This window comes from Stigmatopora nigra, chromosome 5, assembly GCF_051989575.1.
Source record: "Stigmatopora nigra isolate UIUO_SnigA chromosome 5, RoL_Snig_1.1, whole genome shotgun sequence".
NCBI classification, from domain to species: Eukaryota; Metazoa; Chordata; class Actinopteri; order Syngnathiformes; family Syngnathidae; genus Stigmatopora; species Stigmatopora nigra.
In genome coordinates this window covers 15657810-15680000 of record NC_135512.1, presented here as the reverse complement: position 1 = coordinate 15680000, position 22191 = coordinate 15657810, and the positions used below count along the sequence as shown (strand labels likewise).

General features: G+C 39.9%; 2 protein-coding genes across 7 annotated transcripts in view; one reads left to right on the top strand and one right to left on the bottom strand.

The window, feature by feature from the left end:
• The window catches only part of tbc1d7 (TBC1 domain family, member 7), a 14895-nt gene extending 7965 nt beyond the window's left edge, over positions 1–6930 (top strand). The window contains exons 5-8 of one of the 3 annotated variants that reach the window (XM_077717915.1): positions 984–1121; positions 1382–1527; positions 4100–4229; positions 4322–6930. In XM_077717915.1, the coding sequence (XP_077574041.1) occupies positions 984–1121; positions 1382–1527; positions 4100–4229; positions 4322–4408 (501 nt within the window). In that variant the 3' untranslated portion in view covers positions 4409–6930. Of the gene's footprint in view, positions 1–983; positions 1122–1381; positions 1528–3225; positions 3788–4099; positions 4230–4321 lie in introns of those variants that run through there. The other 2 variants (XM_077717916.1, XM_077717917.1) reach the window with 2 other exon arrangements.
• A 306-nt stretch (positions 6931–7236) lies between these two features.
• phactr1 (phosphatase and actin regulator 1) overlaps positions 7237–22191 on the bottom strand; it is a 31739-nt gene continuing 16784 nt past the window's right edge. For all 4 annotated transcript variants that reach the window (XM_077717911.1, XM_077717912.1, XM_077717913.1 and 1 more), the window contains 7 exons: positions 21232–21413; positions 15355–15511; positions 14989–15044; positions 14834–14895; positions 13614–13754; positions 13382–13458; positions 7237–10974 (listed from right to left, as the gene is read on the bottom strand). In XM_077717911.1, the coding sequence (XP_077574037.1) occupies positions 10959–10974; positions 13382–13458; positions 13614–13754; positions 14834–14895; positions 14989–15044; positions 15355–15511; positions 21232–21413 (691 nt within the window). In that variant the 3' untranslated portion in view covers positions 7237–10958. The remainder of the gene's footprint in view (positions 10975–13381; positions 13459–13613; positions 13755–14833; positions 14896–14988; positions 15045–15354; positions 15512–21231; positions 21414–22191) is intronic.

Sequence of the window (22191 nt, the reverse complement as noted above, 5' to 3'; positions counted from 1 at the left end):
ATGCCTATTTTGTGTTGGCATACAGCACGTCCAGAGTTTTTTGTTCCCTGGTGTGGCACTTCACATACTGAGTGACGGTTGAGAGAGTAGAAGCCAAGGGAGCATGGTTAAAATCACCAGAGATAAGAAGCAGAGACTGGGGTCCAGGGGAATCCAGTTGTTGCGTAGCGCTAACAGCTGATCTTTTGTGTATAACAGCGGAGGCATGGCATCATACAATCAGAAAGATAAATGTTCAAAGTAATTTTTATGGGCAGGTCTTTTGTTTTTCTGGGACAATGTGAGGAATTCGAATACAAGCAATAACAAAACCGAATGAGCTATAGCAAAATGGGGATCCATTTTCGAATGTCCTCTTTTACTGATTGTCTTTTTGTTTGCATTTGTAAATCTTTTCTTCTATTGATTGTCTTTATGTGTACCTTACAACTAACTGGTGACCAGTCTAGGACAGGGGTGGGTAAACTATTACACAAAACGCTGCAGTGGGTGGAGGTTTTCATTCCAACCCATAAACAGGCCACCTTTTCACCAATCTGTTGCCCTGCAAATGCAATCAGAGGATTGCGGTCAGGTGGTTCTTGTTTTCTGCAGAAATATAATTTGTTAAAGTACCTTTGCTATATATGTCGCAACAAAAACCTGTACCCACAGCGGCCCTCGAGGTCCGGTTTGCTCACCCCTGGTCTAGGGCCTTGACAAGGATAAGCGATGCTGAAAATCAAATGAAGGAAAACTTTCATTTCAGAAGAATACAATTATTTCTAATTTAATGAAACTTTTCTAAAAAGGCAACCTTGGTGCTGATGGTCAAAATAAAAGTTAATGCAAGTACTAGTTTATTTGTTTTACAGCTCCTGAAATTATTCCACAACTCATTAAATCTTTGTTATTTGATTACTCAACGACTGAATTGATAGATTAATCAGTAATGATTAACAGCCTGGGCCTTCAAAACTCAATCTATATTGATGTGGTTTCAGACTGATGAAAACGAGGACTTCTTATCCATCAGTCAAGTAATGGAGGAGATAGCAGAAAATCCCGTTGACTGCTACTGGCTAATTAAAAATTTTATCACCCAGTTCCACACCAAGTTTGGAGACTCTGTTCCGCATCTTGTAGGTGTCACTACATTGCCAAATGCTACATTTACAATGCTGTTCCTTAAGACAATTCTAATTTTTTCCCATAGTTGAATTCTGTTGTATATGCCACTTGAGTATAAAATTAGTTTTTTGACAGAAGCCATTCAGTATAAATCCAGGCTAAATTTCCCATGTGTTTCTTTTTATGCCCTTGCATGAATTTAGGAAAATGGTTTATGGTGGCATAGGTTTAAATAGTTATGTGCCATGCTGTCCTTTTCCTGCTGTTTTAGCCCAAAAGCCTGGAGCACTACCTGAGTCAGGAGGAGCCTGGCCTTCTGAGCCATTTGAAGAACACTGGTGCATTGGCACAACTTCCATATAACCTTTGGTTCAGGCACTGCTTTGCTGGCTGTTTGCCTGAGTCAAGTTTGCAGAGGTGAGTTTGTAGTCCATAATAAGTTGGTGATGCAGCAGAAATCCATAACAAAAATGCCACTAAAGTAATATTATGAATTAAAACTTTAGACAAACCCCTGTGTAAATTACTACCATTTAAGAGACAAATGCACCAAGAACAAATCTAATTTCTAAGAAGTTACGAGGGCGGCCTGGTGGAGCGAGTGGTTAGCGCGTTGTTCTCACAGCTCTGGTGTCCTTGGTTCAAATCCAGGTTATGTCCATCTGTGTGGAGTTTGTATGTTCTCCTTGGGCCTGTGTGGGTTTTCTCCGAGTACCCTGCTTTTCCTCCCAAATTCCAAAATCGTGCATGATAGGCTGATTCGTCACTAAATTACCCCTAGGTATGGATGTAAGTGTGCATGGTTGTCTGTCTGCCTGTTCCCTGCGATCGGCTAGCCATCGATTCAGTGTGTCCCCCGCCTCTGGCCCGGAATGATTTGGGAAAGGCTTCAGCACCCACGCGACCCTAATGAAGATAAAGTGGTTCATAAAATGAGATGAAAAGAAGTTACAGTGTTTTATATATTGTGAATAAAAAGCTGATGGTGCTATTCATTTCACATTGAGCAAGGTTGGCACTGCTACTAAAACAGTTTCTAAAGCGCACATGCTATGTGCCGCCATATTTGTTGAATAAAGAATGCAGTGCCTGTGTTTGTGAAGTAGTGTTAACAGATTGACTGAGTTCTCACAAAACTGGGCTGGAGGCTGTCTAGTCTGATCTTCCTTCCTAAACATGGCTGTTTTGGAAGAGGAGCCATATATTTAAATGGCCAGCCTAAAGTCCAGATCGTTCCCCTTTGAAACATTTGTAATATCAAAATTAAGGCTACAGCTTGGGACACGTAAAAAATCATCAATATTGACCACATTAAATTGAAATATTATTTAGGAATATAGCCATGTTTTATTCACCAAAAATCCTTTTTACCTGTACACAATATCCATCCTCCTTTCTTTCCTCTTTTTGTATTGCCATCGAAGCTAATGCTGAAAGTCGAGCCTATCCTTCGATATAATGCTGAAATCTTTCCCGGTTGTGACAGGCGTGCTTGCTTTGGAGTTGTCCGACCTTTCTTAATGATGTCCAGCTTTTTTTGCGATGTTGCATTTGTGTTGTTTTATTTATTTTATTAAATCGCTAAAGGGGAATTGCAGTCATTAATAAAGGGAGCAATTGGCTGAGGTTGACAGGTATGGATTAAAACTAGGGTTTTGAAAGGACTTTGGTGTTTTTTGTTGTTGTTTATTTTACATAGCACATGATTATGGGCGGGTGGCACAGTGGTTTAAGTGGTAAGCACATATACCACACAGTTCTGAGATTTAGGGTTCAATCCCGGTGGGTTCCAAAGATCCCAGGTACTCTGGATTCCTCCCAAAAAATGTTTGCTAGGCTAGTTGAACACTAAATTTGATGTGTAAACAAGATTGGAGGTCCGTCTCCATAGCCGGTGACTGGACGTTTGGTTGCTGGTCTTTTGGTCCCTTTTGGTTGCCGGTCAAATGTACTTAGATATTAAACTCACTCATGATTATAATTTTGAGAGCTGGCTTCAACAGTAAACTCTGTCACCATTTTACCTGCGACCAAAGGACCGGCGACCAAATGTCCAAGCACCTCATGTCCAAGTCCATTTATTCATTCATTTTCTGAATCACTTATCCTAACAAGGTTTGCAGGGGTGCTGGAGCCAATCCCAGATAACTACAGGGGTACCAGAGTACCTGAAGAAAACCCACGCAAGAACATGCAAACTCTACACATTGAAGACCGACCTGGAATAGAACTCTCGACCCCAGACCTGTGAGGCCAACGGTCTAATCACTAGGCCGACACTCTAATCACTCGTCCACTGGTTCGCCTCAGCCAATTCCAATCAATCGATTTCTTCCAATTCTTTTATTATTATTATTTAATTATATATTTTTTATTTTTTTTTCCCCATTTTTTTCCCAATAGCTGAGCACAACACATTGGGTAGGTGGTGCTTGACGATTATTCCGGATCATTTGAGATTTTTGCTTTTAATTGGCTAAACTAGTATCGTTGTCTTCTGTCACTTCGCGGAATCAAATTTCGCTGCTTCACTACATCACAGATTTTTTTTCTGAATTAGAAAATAAGTTCTTAAAATGTCAAAATCTACCTGAAACTTGCAAGAGGAAGACAATGAAAAAATGGCAGTGAAAATGGCAGAAGTCTGGGTATTACTTTTTCAGCGCTGAGTGCCAACCATTTCAGCAATATACCATAAAACAATGGCCACGAAGCGCCCGTGTGTAGTTTAAATGAGGGATTAGTGTACTGGCATTTGAAATGGTCTGAAAACGGCTATACCCGGGTAATGCTGTCTATATAATTGATTTTTCTTCACTTTCAGAAAATTGTAAAGATGAATTAAAAATTGTATCTTCACTTTATTAAGTGATAGTGTTTCCACGGGCATGCACATTTATTTCTTTTAATTCACTGTTCATGGGTCTTGTCGATTGAAAGGTTTTTCTTGGATGATACACGATACCATCTGTATGAATTTGTTTTAAAGAGTCTGGGACAAAGTGATCAGTGGTTCTTGCAAGATCCTGGTGTTTGTTGCACTAGAGATACTTCTCAGCTACAAGATTATCTTGCTGGGAATCAGCCAGCCAGAAGGCGTGGTCAAGTTTCTGTGCAATGTGAGTGAAAAACTGCATTGCATCAACAACAAGCATTTTGCTCCCTAACAAAGCGTCTGGATTTCTTGTCTTACCTTGTGTTTTCCTTGTAGATACCGCAGGAGAACACTGATGCCATCGTAACTAAAGCTATTGACCTGTGGCACAAACATTGTGGTACCCTTCTACATGCCATGTAAACAGGGGTGGAGGGTCTGTTTATTGCCTGATCAGCCAGCGATAAATCTCCGTGGCCGGTCTACTTGCCGAAAGACATTTAGCTGACTGACATTTGGCCACTCGCCGAGGGGGCATCTGGCCGAACGAAGAATTAGCTGAACGACTAATTAGCCGACCGACTATCCAGCCAAGGACATTTTGCCGATGCCCTCGCCCCGCCCCCGGTCGTGTGTGTACAAGTTTTTCAACCTCGGCCCACGGGCCATATACGGCCCGTTACTGATAACAAGGGCTTCTATCAACGGCCAAACTAAGTACAGTAATCCCTCGGTTATCGTGGTTAATGGGGACTGGGACCACCCGCGATAAGTGAATTTCCGCGAAGTAGGGGTGCCCCTTCAAAAAGGCTTAATTTTTATTTTATTTTTTAATTATTTTTTTTATTTTTTTACCCCCCTGTATACAGTACACCATATAGAATACGGGTAGAAAGAGAGTGAAATTCATGTGAAAACAAAAAAAAATGTAAAATATGTTGTCTGTTTACAAAACAATTGTTGGTCTAGAACACTGTTCTACTGAAGAATTTACTGTATTAAATTAGACCTCCATCTAACCTGAAACTATTAAAATAGACCTCCAGAAAACGTCAGTGTATTAAAATAGACCTCCAGAAAACGTCAGTGTATTAAAATAGACCTCCAGAAAACGTCAGTGTATTAAAATAGACCTCCAGAAAACGTCAGTGTATTAAAATAGACCTCCAGGAAACGTCAGTGTATTAAAATAGACCTCCAGGAAACGTCAGTGTATTAAAATAGACCTCCAGGAAACGTCAGTGTATTAAAATAGACCTCCAGGAAACGTCAAAGTGTATTAAAATAGACCTCCAGAAAACGTCAGTGTATTAAAATAGACCTCCAGAAAACGTCAGTGTATTAGAATAGACCTCCAGAAAACGTCAAAGTGTATTAGAATAGACCTCCAGAAAACGTCAAAGTGTATTAGAATAGACCTCCAGAAAACGTGAAAGTGTAATTAAAGTGGATTTCCTGGTTCTCATGAAAAGTGTCGAAAAAACGACTAAGTAAAACGGGGCTGTCTCAGAGAAATGTATCCGAAGATGCACTATCCTTGGATAGACTCGAATGTCCCGCTGAATTTCCTGGTTCTCGAAAATTTTCTAAGTCCGAAACTTTTTCTAAGCCAAACGGCGGGGCGTCAGAATGGTTCAGTCCGAAGCATTCACTATCCTCGGATAGGCTCGGGCAAAGGTCCCGCTGAATTTCCTGGTTCTCAGAAAAAAAGGATGAAAAAAAGACTATGTCAAACGGCGGTGTCTCATAAGAATAAGTCCGACCTGGTGCACAGTCCCCAGATCGGCTCGGAGCGAAAGCCCCGGTGAATTTCAATGTAATATTTTTTTTCACCCCAAAAAAAACGCAAAGCTCTGAATCCGCGGTGGTTGAACCGCGAAGTAGCGAGGGCCCACTGTAATCATAACAGTAAGTACTATGACAGAAGATTTATAACAGTAAATACTGTAATTTACACCATCATAGAAATTAAGGTTCTTGGCAAATCATTTTGAATATATATTTCCTAAAATAATGGGAAATTATTTCAAATTAAAATATATTTCTGCGTATCTCGAAATCCAAAGAGTTATCAAATAAACAACTGCTACTTTGTCTTCATTTGTTCTCACGGCTGCAAGAAATGATTCCACAGTGCAAAGAAATTGATGGGGAAATATCTTTCATTTTTACATTGACAAATGCATGTCTTACAGAGTCCAAATATGGTGTTGCTGCTTAATAAAAATATTCCTGAATACTCTTCCTGTGACAAGTGTATTCAGGAATATTTTGTATATTTATAATGTGCTAAAATCATGCGGAAAACGGCATTTATTGATTAAATACAGATACTAGAGCTCTTTGGAAGCTTAAATCGAGCCCAGAGTAGTGATTTCCCCGGTAAAAGGTGCACTTTTAATCCGGGACCGGACCCAATTGCTGTAAAATTATTTGTCCATTAGGTGGAAGTGTTCTGCCGATTCAAATAAGAACAACATTTTTATTTTAAATAATTTCCCAATATTTTAGGAAATATATATTCCAAATGATTTGCTGAGAACCTTAATTCAAAGATTAATCTCAGTTTTCTATGCTGGTGTAAATTACAGTATCTACTGTTATAACTAATTTTTTTCTTATATAATTACAGTACTTACTATTATGACTACTTTGTTTGACCGTGAAGAAATGCCCTTCTAAATGAATGTTATCTGTAACTTGTTATTCTAAATGAATGTTGTTATCTGTAACTTGTTATTCTAAATGAATGTTGTTATCTATAACTTGTTAGTCTAATTGAATGTTGATATCTGTAACTTGTTATTCTAACTGAATGTTGTTATCCGTAACTTGTTATTCTAATTGAATGTGTTATCTGTAACTTGTTATTCTAAATGTTATCAGTAACGGGCCGTATATGGCCCGCGCACTGAAGTTGAAAAACTTGTACACAAACACGACCGGGGGCGGGGCAAGTGCGTCGGCCAAATGTCCTTTAGCTGGATAGTTGGTCGGCTAACTAGTCGTTCGGCTAATTCTACGTTCAGCCAGATGCTCCCTTGGCGAGTTGGCCCTTGGCCAGACGTCAGTCGGCTAAATGTCTTTCGGCAAGTAGACCGTGTGCCATACTTCTTTACTTCTCATATCTAAAGAGACTTACAACTGGACTGCAATTGCTGACCTTTTTGCTAATAAAAGGAGGAAGTAGATATTGCAAGTAGCAAAATGAACATACATGGTGAGATGCTAGCATTTGAAAAAAGACAACCTGACAGATTCACATTTCTTTCTTTGAGAAACTCACAATGAATACATCATGCATTTCTGCTTTACAAAACAACATTTGAAAGTTAACAAGTCTTCTATTACCAGGAATTCCAGACATAGAAACAAGTAGTTTGCCGGCTATCCCACGTATACTCTAACATATTAGTATGCTGTGAATTCTCCTTCCATCACGCTACATTTTTTAATTGAAACAACGTAGCCTTGACACAAATATGATTGCAAGGGTTGTGTTTTGCTCAGGAGATGGTGAGCAAAACTTTGCTTCCCAAAAAAGGGGTTTTGGGGATTACATTATCCTTTTCTGTGAGTTGAGAAGTTACGTGAGTGATATTTGCCTCACTGGTAGCTACAGCTCTAAAATGTTAATTTTATTGTATTTGAAGGCACTTCCTGCAATAGCTATGTGTGGTACTTTAGTTTGATTTGACTGAATGTGTTTAAATAAGATGTTGTATTCTTGTCACCTGTGTGTCGGCACAGGAGCTGGAGGGTGACTGTGTTCAGCATTGCAGGATGATTTGAAACTTGACGGCTAGTCATATTGCTTTGGTTAAAATTGGGGAACCAAATCTGGAGGGTTTAGAAGCTTCTGAATGCAAACCATAAACAGACTAAAAATTAAAGATGAATATGACATTATTGCACTTTTGATACACAAATTTAAAGAAATTCATTTTTGAGGGAACCACACATTTAGGTGACTGAATTTACCTGGAAGCGTTGAAAAGATCCTGACAAATATTGACATGAAACATCTAAATGTACGCATTAAGTATTAAAGGTCACAACAGTCCCACACTCAAATCTCACTAGATACTGCCCCTTTTCTATTTCACGTCATTCATTTCATTATGTTACAGCGTGAACATTGCACTTTTTTACATTTCTCAGCTTCACACCAAGAATGAAATTATTACGTGCTGCTAAGTGTCTTGTTACCTGAAGATAATGGTACATTGATGGGTTTATACAAATCTAATGCAATTTCAAAAAATAAAGTAAAGCATAAATGACATCAAAAACAAATTCAGCATTTCCATACAAAAAATAAATAAGGGTTTTTCATGCACCATATTGGCCCTTTTATAAGACTATTTTTTTGCATTGAAATAAGACTGGAAAAAGTGTTGGTCGTCTTAAATTCGGGGTCAAGCCATAATACCCATTCACAACAATAGATGGCGCGAGATATCTTTAAAGCAAATGCAGAACACTGATGCTTAATGCAATTTCTCTGTTTTATCACTGTAGATTGGTTAATTTACATTAAAAAAAACATGCCATTCATTTACATATTGGATTGCACTGTAGTTTACATTATTAAATGTTTAGATAGTGGGGCAAATAAGTATTAAGTCAACCACAAATTGTGCAAGTTATTCTACATGAAAAGATGAGAGAGGCCTTTAATTGTCAACATGGGTAAACCTCAACCATGAGAGACAGGATGAAAATTCCAGTGTAATTTTGAAAGAATGAATTTGCAAATCATGGTGAAAAATAAGTATTTGGTCAACACCAAAAGTTCATCTCAATACTTTATGTACCCCTTGTTGGCAATAATGGAGGCCAAACGTTTTCTGTAACTCTTCACAAACTTTTCACACCCTGTTGCTGGTATTTTGGCCCATTCCTCCATGCAGAGCTCCTCTAGAGCAGTGATGTTTTGGGGCTGTTGTTGGGCAACACTGACTTTCAACTTCTATGGGTTTTTGGATCTGGAAACTGGCTAAACCACTCCAACACCTTAAAATGCTTCTTACGAAGCCACTCCTTTGTTGCCCTGGCTGTGTGTTTGGGATCATTGTCATGCTGAAAGACCCCGACACATCTCATTTTAGATGTCCTTCCTGATGGAAGGAGATTTTCACTCAAAATCTCTCGATACATGGCCCCATTCATTCTTTCCTTTACACAGATCAGTTGTCCTGGTCCCTTTGCAGAAAAACAGCCCCAAAGCATGATGTTTCCCATCACTCGGTAGGTCATTCATCCCCGTGTGGTTCTGGGATTTTTGCCCACGTTCTTGTTATCATTTTGACGCCATAGGGTGAGATCTTTCACGAAGCCTCAGATCCAGGGAGATTGTCAGTGGTCCTGTATGTTTTCCCTTTTCTAATAATTGCTCCCACAGTTGATTTCTTTACACCAAGCGTTTTACCTATCGCAGATTCAGTCTTCCCAGACAGCCCCTTGGTCTTGGCCATAGTGGAGTTTGGAGTGTGAGAGATTAAGATTGTGGATAGGTGTCTTTTATATTGATAATGAGTTAAAACAGTTGCTATTAATACAGGTAACAAGTGGAGACCTCGTTAGAAGTTAGACCTCTTCGACCGCCAGAAATGTTCATTGCGTGTAGGGGACCAAATACTTATTTTCCACTCTAATTTGGAAATAAATTCCTTAAAAATCGAACAATGTGATTGTGACATTCTGTCTCATGGTTGAGATTTATCCATGTTAACAATTACAGGCCTATCTAATCGTTGCAAGTAGGAGAACCTGCACAATTGGTGGTTGACTAAATACTTATTTGCACCACTGTATAAGGAAATGTGTAGAATTATAGCCAAAGGCTCATTTCCATCTTTAGTCCCTAGTGCAGGTTGAAGATAAAATCAATAAGGCAATACGGGACAAAATACTTGAAAGTTGCCCAAGTAGCACAGGTCTAAGCAGCATTGTAATCACGATGTTCTTCATCCAGCAGCAAGGATTTAGGACAGGGATGGGCAAGTTATTCCAGAAAGAGCCACACCGGATGCGTGTTTTTGTTCCAACCTATAAAGCAGAATCCTTTACACCAATCTGGTATGTTAGAAGTGCAATCGGTGGATTGCAGTCAGGGTCTTCTCGTTTCAGCAGAAACTGTGTGTTGGATCGGTTGGAACAAAAACCTGCACCCACAGCAGTCCTCGGGGACTGGTTTTCTCACCTCTGCTTTACAATGATTGGCAAAGAGGTTCAGAGACGGTAGTTCACGTATGGTAATTGGAATTGAGTTTCAGGTATGTAAGGCACGAACAGAAAAGACGATTTGGCTCAATGCACTCTTTCTGAAGGGAACTACACAGTCAGCTCTATAACTAGCTCTTGTTGATCTCTTGAATTTTTTTTTACAAATTCTCAAACTGGAGAACCTTTGTGATGGAAGATTTTGTAAACCTATATGGCATCAGCATATTTAACTTTTCTCCCAGGTCAGGTGTTTGTCTTTTCGTTATCTGACAGCAAGGGTTGTTTTTTTGGTGTTCTGTCCAATACTTTCAGAGCTTGCTTATAAATGGTCTATATATTGTTATAATCATTTGTTTCAGATGTACTGTAATTCATTTCTGTATAAAAATTGAATTTGGTGTTTAAGAATTCTTTTTTCAAACTTTAGTCTTGAAAGAAAGATGGTCATCTTATAATCAGGGTCCTCTTATATTTGGGCCAATACAGTAATCATGGTTTTCAGACCGGTCCGTGTTCGTAACATTTATCAAAATTGGCACAGATTTGATGTGACAAAAGTGCAAATTTTGTTTATACAAAATCTTTTTACGTTTGAATCACTTTATAAATTACGCTCAAACGGGACCCAAAAGGGAGAGTTGCAACATGTGTAGTCTACGGATCATGATCACAGGTGAGGACTTCTGCAGTATGTGGGCAGCAGAAAGCTGTTTCTTGTGCTGGCATATGAACTTGAAGGGGCTTTTTATGGTCTATGAAACCTGGCGAAGAAATTTGATGATTAGGGTACAAGGCTTTTTCTTTTTAATGACACAAATGCTACCTTTTTCTCCACCCTCAATTCACAAATATCAGAAAAAGATGGAAAACAACTGACAAACTGCATATTCAAACAAATAAGGTCTGTTTGGGTTATTAGGATTGTTTATATTGTTTATGTTTAAATCTAAACACCCAGAGAACCTATATGGTTAAATAAGTTCTTTGGGTCTTTAGATTTTTTTTCCGTGTACATGTAGGAGTGTACAGAAACTTAAAGTCAATGTTTAGGTCAAATTGAAATTACTGAAGAATAAATATGTTTTAAGACCGTATTTACTCGCATTTAAATACCCCCTGGGTGCAATAATAGCATGGGATACAGATTACGCATGTATCAAGGTTCATATTTTAACGATTAACTGCAAGACCTTTGATCAGCCTTAATAACCATTGGGATGTGGTGACATGGTAAACACTATGAGCACATCTTGCATCTGGCCAGTCAGAGCATGTTTAACGAGGTAGGAAGGCGGTGCCATAAGTAAGATGGCGACACCCTGAGCTAAAAGTGACAGGTAGAAGTGAGTTTTTTTCCCCGTTTTTGTTAAGCATTTTATCTGTTTATATTTTCTCTATTTTGAAATAAATGACCGTATCGGCCGCATTGTGTTGCGTTATGGCAAGGTGGCCAACAATGGGTTTCATCTCATTGCCACGGTCAGAGTTGTTGCCGAGGGGTTTCGTAATAGTGATTCCAGCTTTGACGAAAGCTCAAACTACAGAGCTTGCCGGCACTTTGGCCGAGGTATCGACAATCCATTCCAAATTGTCACGTAACTCGTTCGGCAGTGCCTGCCCATCTTTGTATGGAGGGTTAAAAGCACTAAGAATACACAAAGTCAACTGCCATGCCACTTCCCTGAGATGATTTGAATGGATTTACCGTAATGCTTGGAACACGCGGAGAGGCAATTTTTGGCGTGACCGTCCGCTGGGTTAATCGCAATAAAGAGCGTGTTGGCAAGTAATTAAACCAATCAGTCAAGAGGTCACGGTCATACAAAATTTTAAATTTTGTGTATAAGCAAGGCATACCGACTGATTGGGTGGCCTGTTCATTTGACAACATTTTAGACTTTTAGGAACGGCCCATAGGTGTGAAAATACGATATATGGAATGATCCAATTATGTAGAATCAGAAGATTGAAATAGAATAATGTAGAATAGGGTGGCTTGATGTACAAAAAGGTGAATCGAGCAAAAAAAAACTTGGAACGATAATGGGAAAGTTTAATATTTAAAGTTGAAAGAGCACGAATTTGGAATGGTGAAATGTGGTACGAGAACACGGTAAAAAATAAAAATTGGTAAATATTAATAAGCGAAAATAGGAAGAATATTTTGTACGACTCATTCAGACTTGTAAGACAAATCGGCCGGATTCTGCCAGGATGTCTACCTCAAATGTTTGACGGATTCAAGTATTCGTCCAATCATGTCATATGTCATAAACCAGCAACTAAAATTGTAAGTGACTAAACAAGATCTTATTTCATATTATTATCATACATTTGCTTGCAATGAAGAAAATTATTTGCTTTACTATTAAACTTACTTTGCTCATCATTGACTCTCATTTTATTGTATGTTGGCAACGAAGTAGTGGTACCTCGAGATACAAGCTTAATTCGTTCAGGGACTGAGGTCGTATGTCGATTTTCTCGTAACTGAAATAAACGTTTCCCATAAAAATGAACTAAAAACAAATTAATTTGTTCCAACCCTCTGAAAAAACACCAAAAACAAGATATTGGATTGGATTTTTTTAAATTTGTTCTAATTAGCAAACTATTAACAAATTACTGGTGGTTAAATCATATACTAAAATGTGGGTAATAGAACTAAAATTAGACAGATTTCGCTGAGGCTAAAGAGAAAGGGACAGAGAGAGGGGGGTGGACTTTTTGCACGTAACAAAACAAATCTAAATGAACTTGGATTACGAGGCAGTTACGCTCAAAAATAAGTTGAATCTAACTTTACACTAAACGTAATTCTAATTTTGTTTTAAATTTTGATACATTTCTTCTCCCATTGGCTCTATTTCCCGAATGTGATAAACAACAGAAAATATGTGTAAGGTCAGAACGGATTTGGGACTTGTACTTGACTCCTTGCAAGTGAAAATTCCAGAACTGTCTTTTCCTCTTTATTTGTGCATGCATTTGGGGAATTTGGTGAACCCATAATGACTACCGAGAAACAGAATGTGTTTGCATTGTTTTATTGTTTAAATTTTTAAAAAAAAAGTTTTGGTGTGGACAGAACCATATTTCCCTGCTTGTCCGTATTTCGCTCGGGTCATGTGAACATTTTAATTAACAGTGTTTTTTTTTTCTTTGTACCTTGTCAGATGACGACTCGACTCATGCACATCCATTTCTGTGCTTTTAAACTCATTCAGCTCCTTCCTGATAGCAGCCTGAATGACACAAGTAAAACAGATTAATCAAACGTCACTATATTGAGAAAATAATTAATGTACTACCACATTATCTTTTAGGCGGTTAGTAGATTGGAATGCATTACAAAAAAAACAACAACACAGAATTGGACTTGTTAAATTTATTTTGGAACCTTGTCAGCAGCTGTTAGTCTCGTCCAGGGCTTATCTGCTCTCCTGTCATAGTCCTGAGCTTCGGCAACCTCCACGTAGTCACTAAAACGAATGAGAATCTTTGCTTCTCTCAGCTCTTCTACTGTTGGTCTCTGGCTGAGCTAGGGAAGAAACGGAGGGGCCATATGTTGGATTGGATAACTTTATTCATCCCGTATTCGGGAAAATTCTTTGTCGCAAGTAGCAAGAGGGTGAGGATTTGTGAGGATATGTGAACCACAAACTAGCTTGAATTAAAGACAACACCTTTATCATTTATTTTTCAGTAAAGACTCTTGCTTTTGATACATTGACCAAAACAATTTTAAAATTTTCTGATGCTGAATTGTGCCCTGCAGTTGGCTGGCCACCAATTCACGGTGTTCCTGGCCTGCAGCCGAAACTTGGCCGGGATAGGCTCCAGCACTGCCAAAGAGCCTTTTGAGAATCACCTGTTCAGAAAATGAATGAACGATTGAATTATACTTACTAACTGTTGCTAAATGTTAATAAAAGTCCATAAAGTGACTGTTGGAAATAGACATCTTTGAAAGCCAGTGCAATTTTGGCCAATCAAATGTGATCTTCCGTCCTGTCTCATGGCATCATTAATTGCCAATACCAAATGTGCCTGGTTATAACTGAAGTCAGAAAATACTTTGTGGAGGCATCTTTCACACTAATTGCAAAGCTTTAAATCAAGCGAAACACATGGTCCTCATTTGGTTTGTTTATCTCATTTTCCAGCAATAATCAGATTCATATTGACACAGGTCTTTTGTTCTAAGAAAATTACCCTCACACTCAAATCATTACTTCAAAAAGAATGCACTGCAATTTTAACATTGACGTACTACATTGATTGATTCATCTTTCATACCTATTATCCTCACAAGGTTTCCCGGTGGTGCTGGAGCCTATCCCAGCCCACCACGGGCAGCGGGCAAGGGACACCTTGTAGTAGTTGCCAGCCAATCGCAAATCACAGGGCAGGATGAAACAGACACCCGCTAACAATCACACTACCACTGAGTGAGAATCGAGCCTAGAGCCACTGCACCGAAGTCAGGCGGAAAAAAAACACTGCACCTTCGAGTGGCGGCTTAACAATATATCATTATTTCAATGTTAATGACTGAGAATGACCGAATTTATAATCTGCATAGGGGAAATGCTTTACAAAATCAGTAAGCCCTCTTACTTTTTTGGATAAATGTCTCTTGATCTCCCTCTTCTCCTCCTGCTCCTCAAGATCGTTCCGCGCTAAAAGAGAAAAAAAATACACCTAGTTTATTCTATTTATTTATTTATTTTAGGTATTTTGTATCTTATTTTTAGCATGAAACATGCACATACGTTTCAGTATATTCCTCTGTTCGAGTTCTTCAGCAGTTGGCCGCTGACTCAACCGTCTAGGAGTCAAAGAATATTGGTTTAAGTTCCAATTTAGATCAATTGGGGATTCATTTACCAAAAGGGGAAGGTACCATGTTTAAATTGTCAATAATAAAATATACAAATATTGATCTTATTGAACACGTAAAAATGTATATGTAAAAATATGTAAAAATTAGACAAAATGGCTACAAAAACAAAAGTGAAATGTCGACCAGGTTAGAAAATGGAATATCCTCTTACATAGCATAAAATGTAAAAAAAAATATTCTTTGAATCAATATAGCATTGAAAATAATAGACCAAAAACAACATCAACAACCTCACCGTGTGAGTTTGGTTGCTGTTTGCTGTCGAAATCTGAGTCTGTCCTGGTCAGACTTGAGAGGTAGAATGTTCTTGTCCTCCAGCTCTCTCTTTGAAGGACGGTTACTGATTTTAATGGCTAGCGAGTCCTTTCGTAACACCTTCAGGGCCAGTGTGCCTATCGTGACAAAATAATTTTCAACATTTATTCATATATCATAAATCTAACCCTGGGATATTTCAATGATCTTCAAGACAATACCACATATAGAACATGTCGTAACATTATATCTGATTCAATCAAATAATTGAATAACGAATGTGTATGTAAACAAATTTTAGATGTAAACAATGAAAAAACTGACTGTTCTTGCAATAGCATGTATTGTGACCAGAACAATCAAGATTGCACTTTCAAAAGGGTAATGAATGCGAATACTATATAGTAAAATAATAGCAAATCTTTAAACTGTAAAGAGTAGGGCTTAGACAAAAACAGCCTTATGTGGGTGTTATTTTCATCATGTACAGTACAACCAATAGAGCTCATGCCATGTAGATCACAAATATGTACATATTTATATATAGTGTAGCAGAATAACCAAACATTTTTTTACCGAAAGCGTGGAATTTAATCCCACTCGGTAGTAGTATTGTTGTGAATTGTGATTTATTTCAGTGAGAGCCATATAATATATTTCAAAAGTGAATTCAACTAAATGTCAGTATAATAAGCCTCTGAATTTATTCTTTTAAGTAATGTTGTTATAACACTCACCATTAATGAGACTTCTGGTTCTGCATGGATTTGCTGATGTCTTTGTAGTCGGGTTGGTACTTGGTGAGGTTAAGCTTCATGCAAACGTTGAGGCTTTCATCCGTTAAACGTGATCGTAGGTTGGACTTGACGTTTTTAAGATGTGAGAATGACTGCTCACATGCATACGTAGATCCAAACATGGTAAATACAGCAATACTCACGCTGCAGAGTGTGGTATGTGACAAGAAGAGCGTTCCAAGTTTTAAGAATCAGCTGGTCTTCGGGTTGGAGTTTTTTTTATTTCTGTCCACATGTGCTTGCTTGCCAACTCCGCTTTCTTTCGTGTGATTGTTTCCAAATATTCATTCAGTGACTTGAACTTATTTACCCACATGTCTGAGGCCTTCAGGTCAGCCACTTCTGCTTCAAAATCTCTGAAGGAGACACCAGGGATGTAATTCAGGTCGGCTGTGTTCAGTGAACACTCGTTTGGATGGGTGATGAACTTAAGAAGACGAGTGTGCTCACGAAATTATCCAAAGCGTGCTTTGAAGGACTGTTGGAGACTGGGTGGGCAGCCAGCGAGCTGGTGGAGATAAAGGTTTTGAATGGGCTCACTTGCTGTGCATGCATCTTCAAATTGGCTCAATTTTCAAAATGTAGGAAAACGACCGGTTTCAAGATCTGCGATGAAAAGCTCCAGCTTGTTTTCAAAAGCAAAGACAGCTTGTTGAAGGGATAACACTGTGTTTCCAATGCCTTGCATTTTCACGTTCAGCTGGTTCAGATGTTCAGTCAGATCTACGAGATAGTAAAACTTGAGCAGGCACTCAGTCTCGGCTAGCTCAGGATGCCCGACGCCTTTCATTTCAAGGAAAGTCCGGATTTAGTTCAGGCAAGCCACAAAACGGCTAAGCACCTTCCCTCTTGACGACCAATGCACATTGCTGTGCAAAAGCAGACCAGGATAGTTATTTTCAACTTCATCCAGCAGTGTTTTAAACTGGCGATCATTTAAGGCTCGGGCAACAATAATGTTGATCACACGAATGACCAGCGACATCCCTTCCCCAAACTGCCTGTCACACATCTGAGTACAAAGTGCCTCCTGGTGCATAATACAATGGAAACTTAGGATGGGTCTATTTTCATGTTCACAGAGAAGCGCCACAAATCCTTTGGTTTTCCCCACCATGCACAAGTTTATCCTAGGTAGACTTTTTTCTTGAGAAAACTCCATGAAAGACTGGAATAAATCCTCACCTCTTGTGGACCTTTTTAATGCCAACAACAGCAAGACTTTCTCCGCGCAGTGTGTCACCAACAGGATATCTAGCAATCACACTGAACTGTGACAAATGGCTCACGTCTGTTGACTCATCCAAAGCCAGAGAAAAGAACGGCGCTGCATCGATGTCTTTCACGTGCGTTTCCTCCACTTTGTTTGCCATCACGATGGTACGATCATGAACAGTTCTTGTCGACAGAGGCATGTCTTTTATACGTTTGATTATCTTGTCTTTGTTCGGGAGATCATTAAAAAGTTCATTGGCTACATTCAGCATGAAAATTTTAGCATACTCGCCATCTGTGAACGATTTTCCATTCCTCACTATTGCTAAAGAACCAGCAAAGCTAGCAGAATTATAGTCACCTTGCCGGGTCCATACGCGGAGTTGCTGTTGGCTAGCTTGCACCCTAATCAGAAGGTCTTGGCACGCTTTGCTGTCTCTCGCAGGGTATTTTGATGCAAAAGTAGCGTGGCGCATGTCGAAGTGCCGCTCTACATTCGACCATGTCAACTATTTAATTTTGTAATTACAAATCATACCTACCGCAGAACCCGCTCTCTCCACAAAGGCGATTTTTTTGGTCCATTCGTCCTGAAATGTATGACACTCGTCTATTTTTATTTTTGCCATCTTCTTCGTCGAAGGGTTAGCTTTGAGCTAATTACCGAGCAGACAGTCTCAAACTGATTCAAAAGGAGACTTTTATCTGTTTCACCCAGCAACAGCAATAGTAGGCAAGTATCATCCAATTAAAATAATGGACAATCGCTCCTGCAGCCCTGAACAGGACATGCGCAGTGAAAAAACGATGAATGGATTAAAACAAGTGAGAATATTTTGTTTTATCTGAGAGCCATATGCAATCATCAAAAAAGCCACATCTGGCTCATGAGCCATAGGTTCCCGACCCACGGGCTCGGGGCTGCAAATCATGTTAATTGCTCGGGCCAGGCGAGAATGAAAATGAATGCCCGCAGGACCTGGAGCTGATATCAGAGCTGCCAACTACTCTGCAATTTCGGGAGTTTAGGCAAGGCAAACTGCGGGACTCCGGACAACATCCCTAAACTCTGGAAATCCCCAAAAAATGTCACTTAGATTTTTTTTTTTATTTAACCATTTCGGAAAAGAACAAATTTCCAATTCAAGTGCCTCGAAATTCACACTAGCGCTACGGCTTCCACCATCTTGATTTAACTCCATTGTAAACTGGAAGTATTCGATAATACGAGTGCATTGTGAATCATCCGAGTTGCAAGTTCTGACGAATGATATGTCTAGGGGGGGCTGATATGTCTTGTGTGACTTCACCGCATATCGATTTTGCGTGAACCATATTCATTCCGGATAAACTTCGGAAATCGGACACTCGGGTACTCCTAAAATGGGGTCGACAGAGGTTGGCAGCTCTGTGATATGTACAGCTTTGCTCTGCTGTAGCACAGGGGTGGCCAAGTCCGGTCCTCAAGAGCCCCTATCCAGTCTGTTTTCCATATCTCCCTCCTCTAACACCTGATTCAAATCACCAACTCATCAGCAAGGTCTCCAGAAGCTTGATACTGATCTAGATTATTTGATTCAGGTGTGTTGGTAGAGGGAGATATGGAAAACAGGGGCTCTTGAGGACCCAACATTCATTCTACATACTTGTCAACCTCTGCCAATTGCTCCCCAATAATTGCAATTCCCCTTAATAAAAAACACAGGGCGCGCTTGAAAGTCTAAGATTTTCTCAAAAGTAGACGGTGTGCCCATGATGTACGCACTAAATTCCTAAATCAGTTTCTGTGGATGTCGCCGTATGAAATTGCCAGCTTGACTGTCTGTGTACATTGTGAAAAGGTAATGGCGTACCAATATCATGCTTAAAGCATGACTATTAGGAGTCGACGATCTGCTACGATGTGGATTAGAGCCGAAACGGGTAAACGAGATCGATCTTACAAAAAAAGTACTTACAAAAAATCCTGTACAAAAGTTGTTATACGGCGTACCCAATTTGAAATGAACAAAAAATACAGGAAAAAGAAAAAGTTGAAAGGTAAACATTCATTGTCTGATTCACTTATCTTCAAATCAATCAAATCTAATCAAACGTCTGTATCGTCATCATACACAGCGGCGTATAACGAAATTGGTGGTGCTACTCCACAAAGTGCATTTTCCCAGTAAAAAACATAAATAAGTAATATAAAAATATAAAGTGTCCTCAAGTCTATTTGTCCGTGCTTTGTGAGACCTGTAGTGTCTGCCAGTGGGCAGCAGCTGGAACAGGTGACCGCGGTGGTATGGGTCCTTGACAATGTTCCCAGCTCTGCTGAGGTAGCTAGCGAGGGCTGGCAATGTGTTCCTGTGAGGGCAGAGAGCAGCCGATGATCTTCTGGGCGGTGTTGATCACTCTCTGCATGGCCTTTCTGTCAGCTGCCGTGCTTCAAGGGTAACACATTATAATGCAGTATGCCAGGATGCTCTCCACACTGGCTCTATAGAAGGTTACCAGAATCTTAGTGTCCCAGTTGTTCCTCCTGAATACCCTCAGGAAATGGAGTCGTTTCTGGGCCTTCTTCACCACTGTTGTGGTGTTGGTAGATCAGGAGAGCTATGACGTGGACCACCATGAATTTGAAGGACTAGGCCCTGTCTACGCATACTCCATTTATGAGGAATGTGGCCAGATATGTGCTGCGTTTGCGAAAGTTCAGGATTATTTCTTTGGTTTTCGTGCGGTTTAGTGTGAGATTGATTGTTCACAAAACACCACAAAGACAGTCTGTTGACCCCATCTCTGTTGGCAGCACAGTGTTGTCATCGGCAAATTTGATGATGGAGTTAGACTGGTGGGTCAGTGTACAGTCGTATGTGTACAGGGACAGGGAGTACAGAAGAGTACACAGCCATGGGGGAAGCCAGTGCTCAGTGTAATGGAGGAAGAGAGGTGGGGACCAAGTCTAACAGTTTGTGGATGGTTGGTCAAGAAGTTCTTAATCCAGCAGCAGATGGAAGAGGATAGTCCAAGGTGCGAGAGTTTGTCAACCAGAATATCCGGTATTATAGTGTTGAAGGCTGAGTTATGGTTAATGAAAAGCATCCTCACATAGTTCCCATGGTGCTCCAGGTAGCTCAGTTATGTGTAGAGCTACGGAGATGGCGTCCTTTGTGGACCTATTTGCTCTGTAAGCAAACTGGTGAAGGTCAACTGATCAGGGATTATATCCCTAATGTGGCGGGCGACCAACTATTGAAATCACTTCATGATCACAGGCATAAGTGCAACAGGCCTATAATAATTCAGGCTGTCAACGGTTGGCTTTTTAGAGATAAGGATAATGGTGGCAGATTTCAGGCAGGAAGGGATGATGGATTGTTGCTTGGAACAATTGAAAATCTTTGTGAAAACACCAGTCAGCTGGCCAGCACAGGCTTCAAGCACCTTCCCCGGTACTCCGTCAGGGTCAGCAGCCTTGCTGGTGTTCACAGTCCGTAGTACCTGTCTCACTTCATGAACAGCCTCATAAGGGTTGCGGGAGATGTTGGAGCCTATCCCACCTAACAATGGGCACGAGGAACCGGACAATCATTCATGCACACACTCATACCTTGGGGCAATTTAGAGAGCTCAACCAGCCAACCATGCATGTGTTTAGAATATCGAAGGAAACGGAGTACCCAGAGAAAACCCAGCAAACTGCAGGCAGTGAGGAACCACCTGGGATTGAACCCTCAGCCCCACTGAGAGGCCAAAAGCACTTATCACTCAGCTGTAGCTGGCAGTACTATATGGTAGTTCTCATTGTTAATGTGTGTATATGAGGTGGATACGTAACAAAGTTTAAGAAAATCACATACTTGTAAACAATGCTTCGTCATCCTCATTATCATCTTCCTCCTCCACTTCTTCCTCTAATTCCTCTTCTTCATGGTAATAATCCCGATAAAAACCAGGTAGCTGCTCGTATTCAGCATCGTTGGGAAGATTCTCTTTGTTGTCACATTCCATCATCAATGTTGGAGCAGCACGCATCATAGAACTGATGGGCAAAGGAAAAAAAACACAGAACAACCGTGACCGGACGTTTGGTTGCCGATCTTTTGGTCGCCGGTCAAATGTACTTAGATATTAAACAGTACTTGGATAATAAACTATATTTTAAGATATGAAACTCTCATGAATGTAAATTTGAGAGCTGGTCACAACAGTAAACTCTCTGTCACCATTTGACCGGCGTCCAAAAGGGACCAAAATACCGGCGACCAAAATGGACCAAAAGACCGGTGACCAAAAGACCAGCGACCAAAAGACCGGTGACCAAAAGGGACTAAAAGACAGGCGACCAAATGTCCGAGCACCCAGATCAACAGTGTCAAAAGTTGTGAGATGACACATATAAATAGAAGCACATCCCACAGTTAATTTCCAAAGACAGCAAACAAAATGTCTAACATTTCCTGGAGGGGGTATCCGATGGGTTTCACAGTTGTGATCAAGCTTTAACCGACCAAGTACCTCAACTGAGATATGCACATAAAACGACTAACTGGAATTTATCAAAAGAAATAGGCTTCTATGTATGTATAAAATGTGTGGGTAGTGACAATAATATTGTATCAGAAAAGAAAATATGTAAAAGTACTATTAAAATGAGCCGATATGGCTCAATAAACGTGCAATCACAATTCATTTGCAGTCCAGATGCAGAGGTGTGTAAAACTACGCAAAGATGAAGGGTAGACAGGACTGCATGGCATGCACAGAATAGCATTAGTTTCTGATAAGCCATGGTACCTTGACTCAAGTTTTATTTTTCC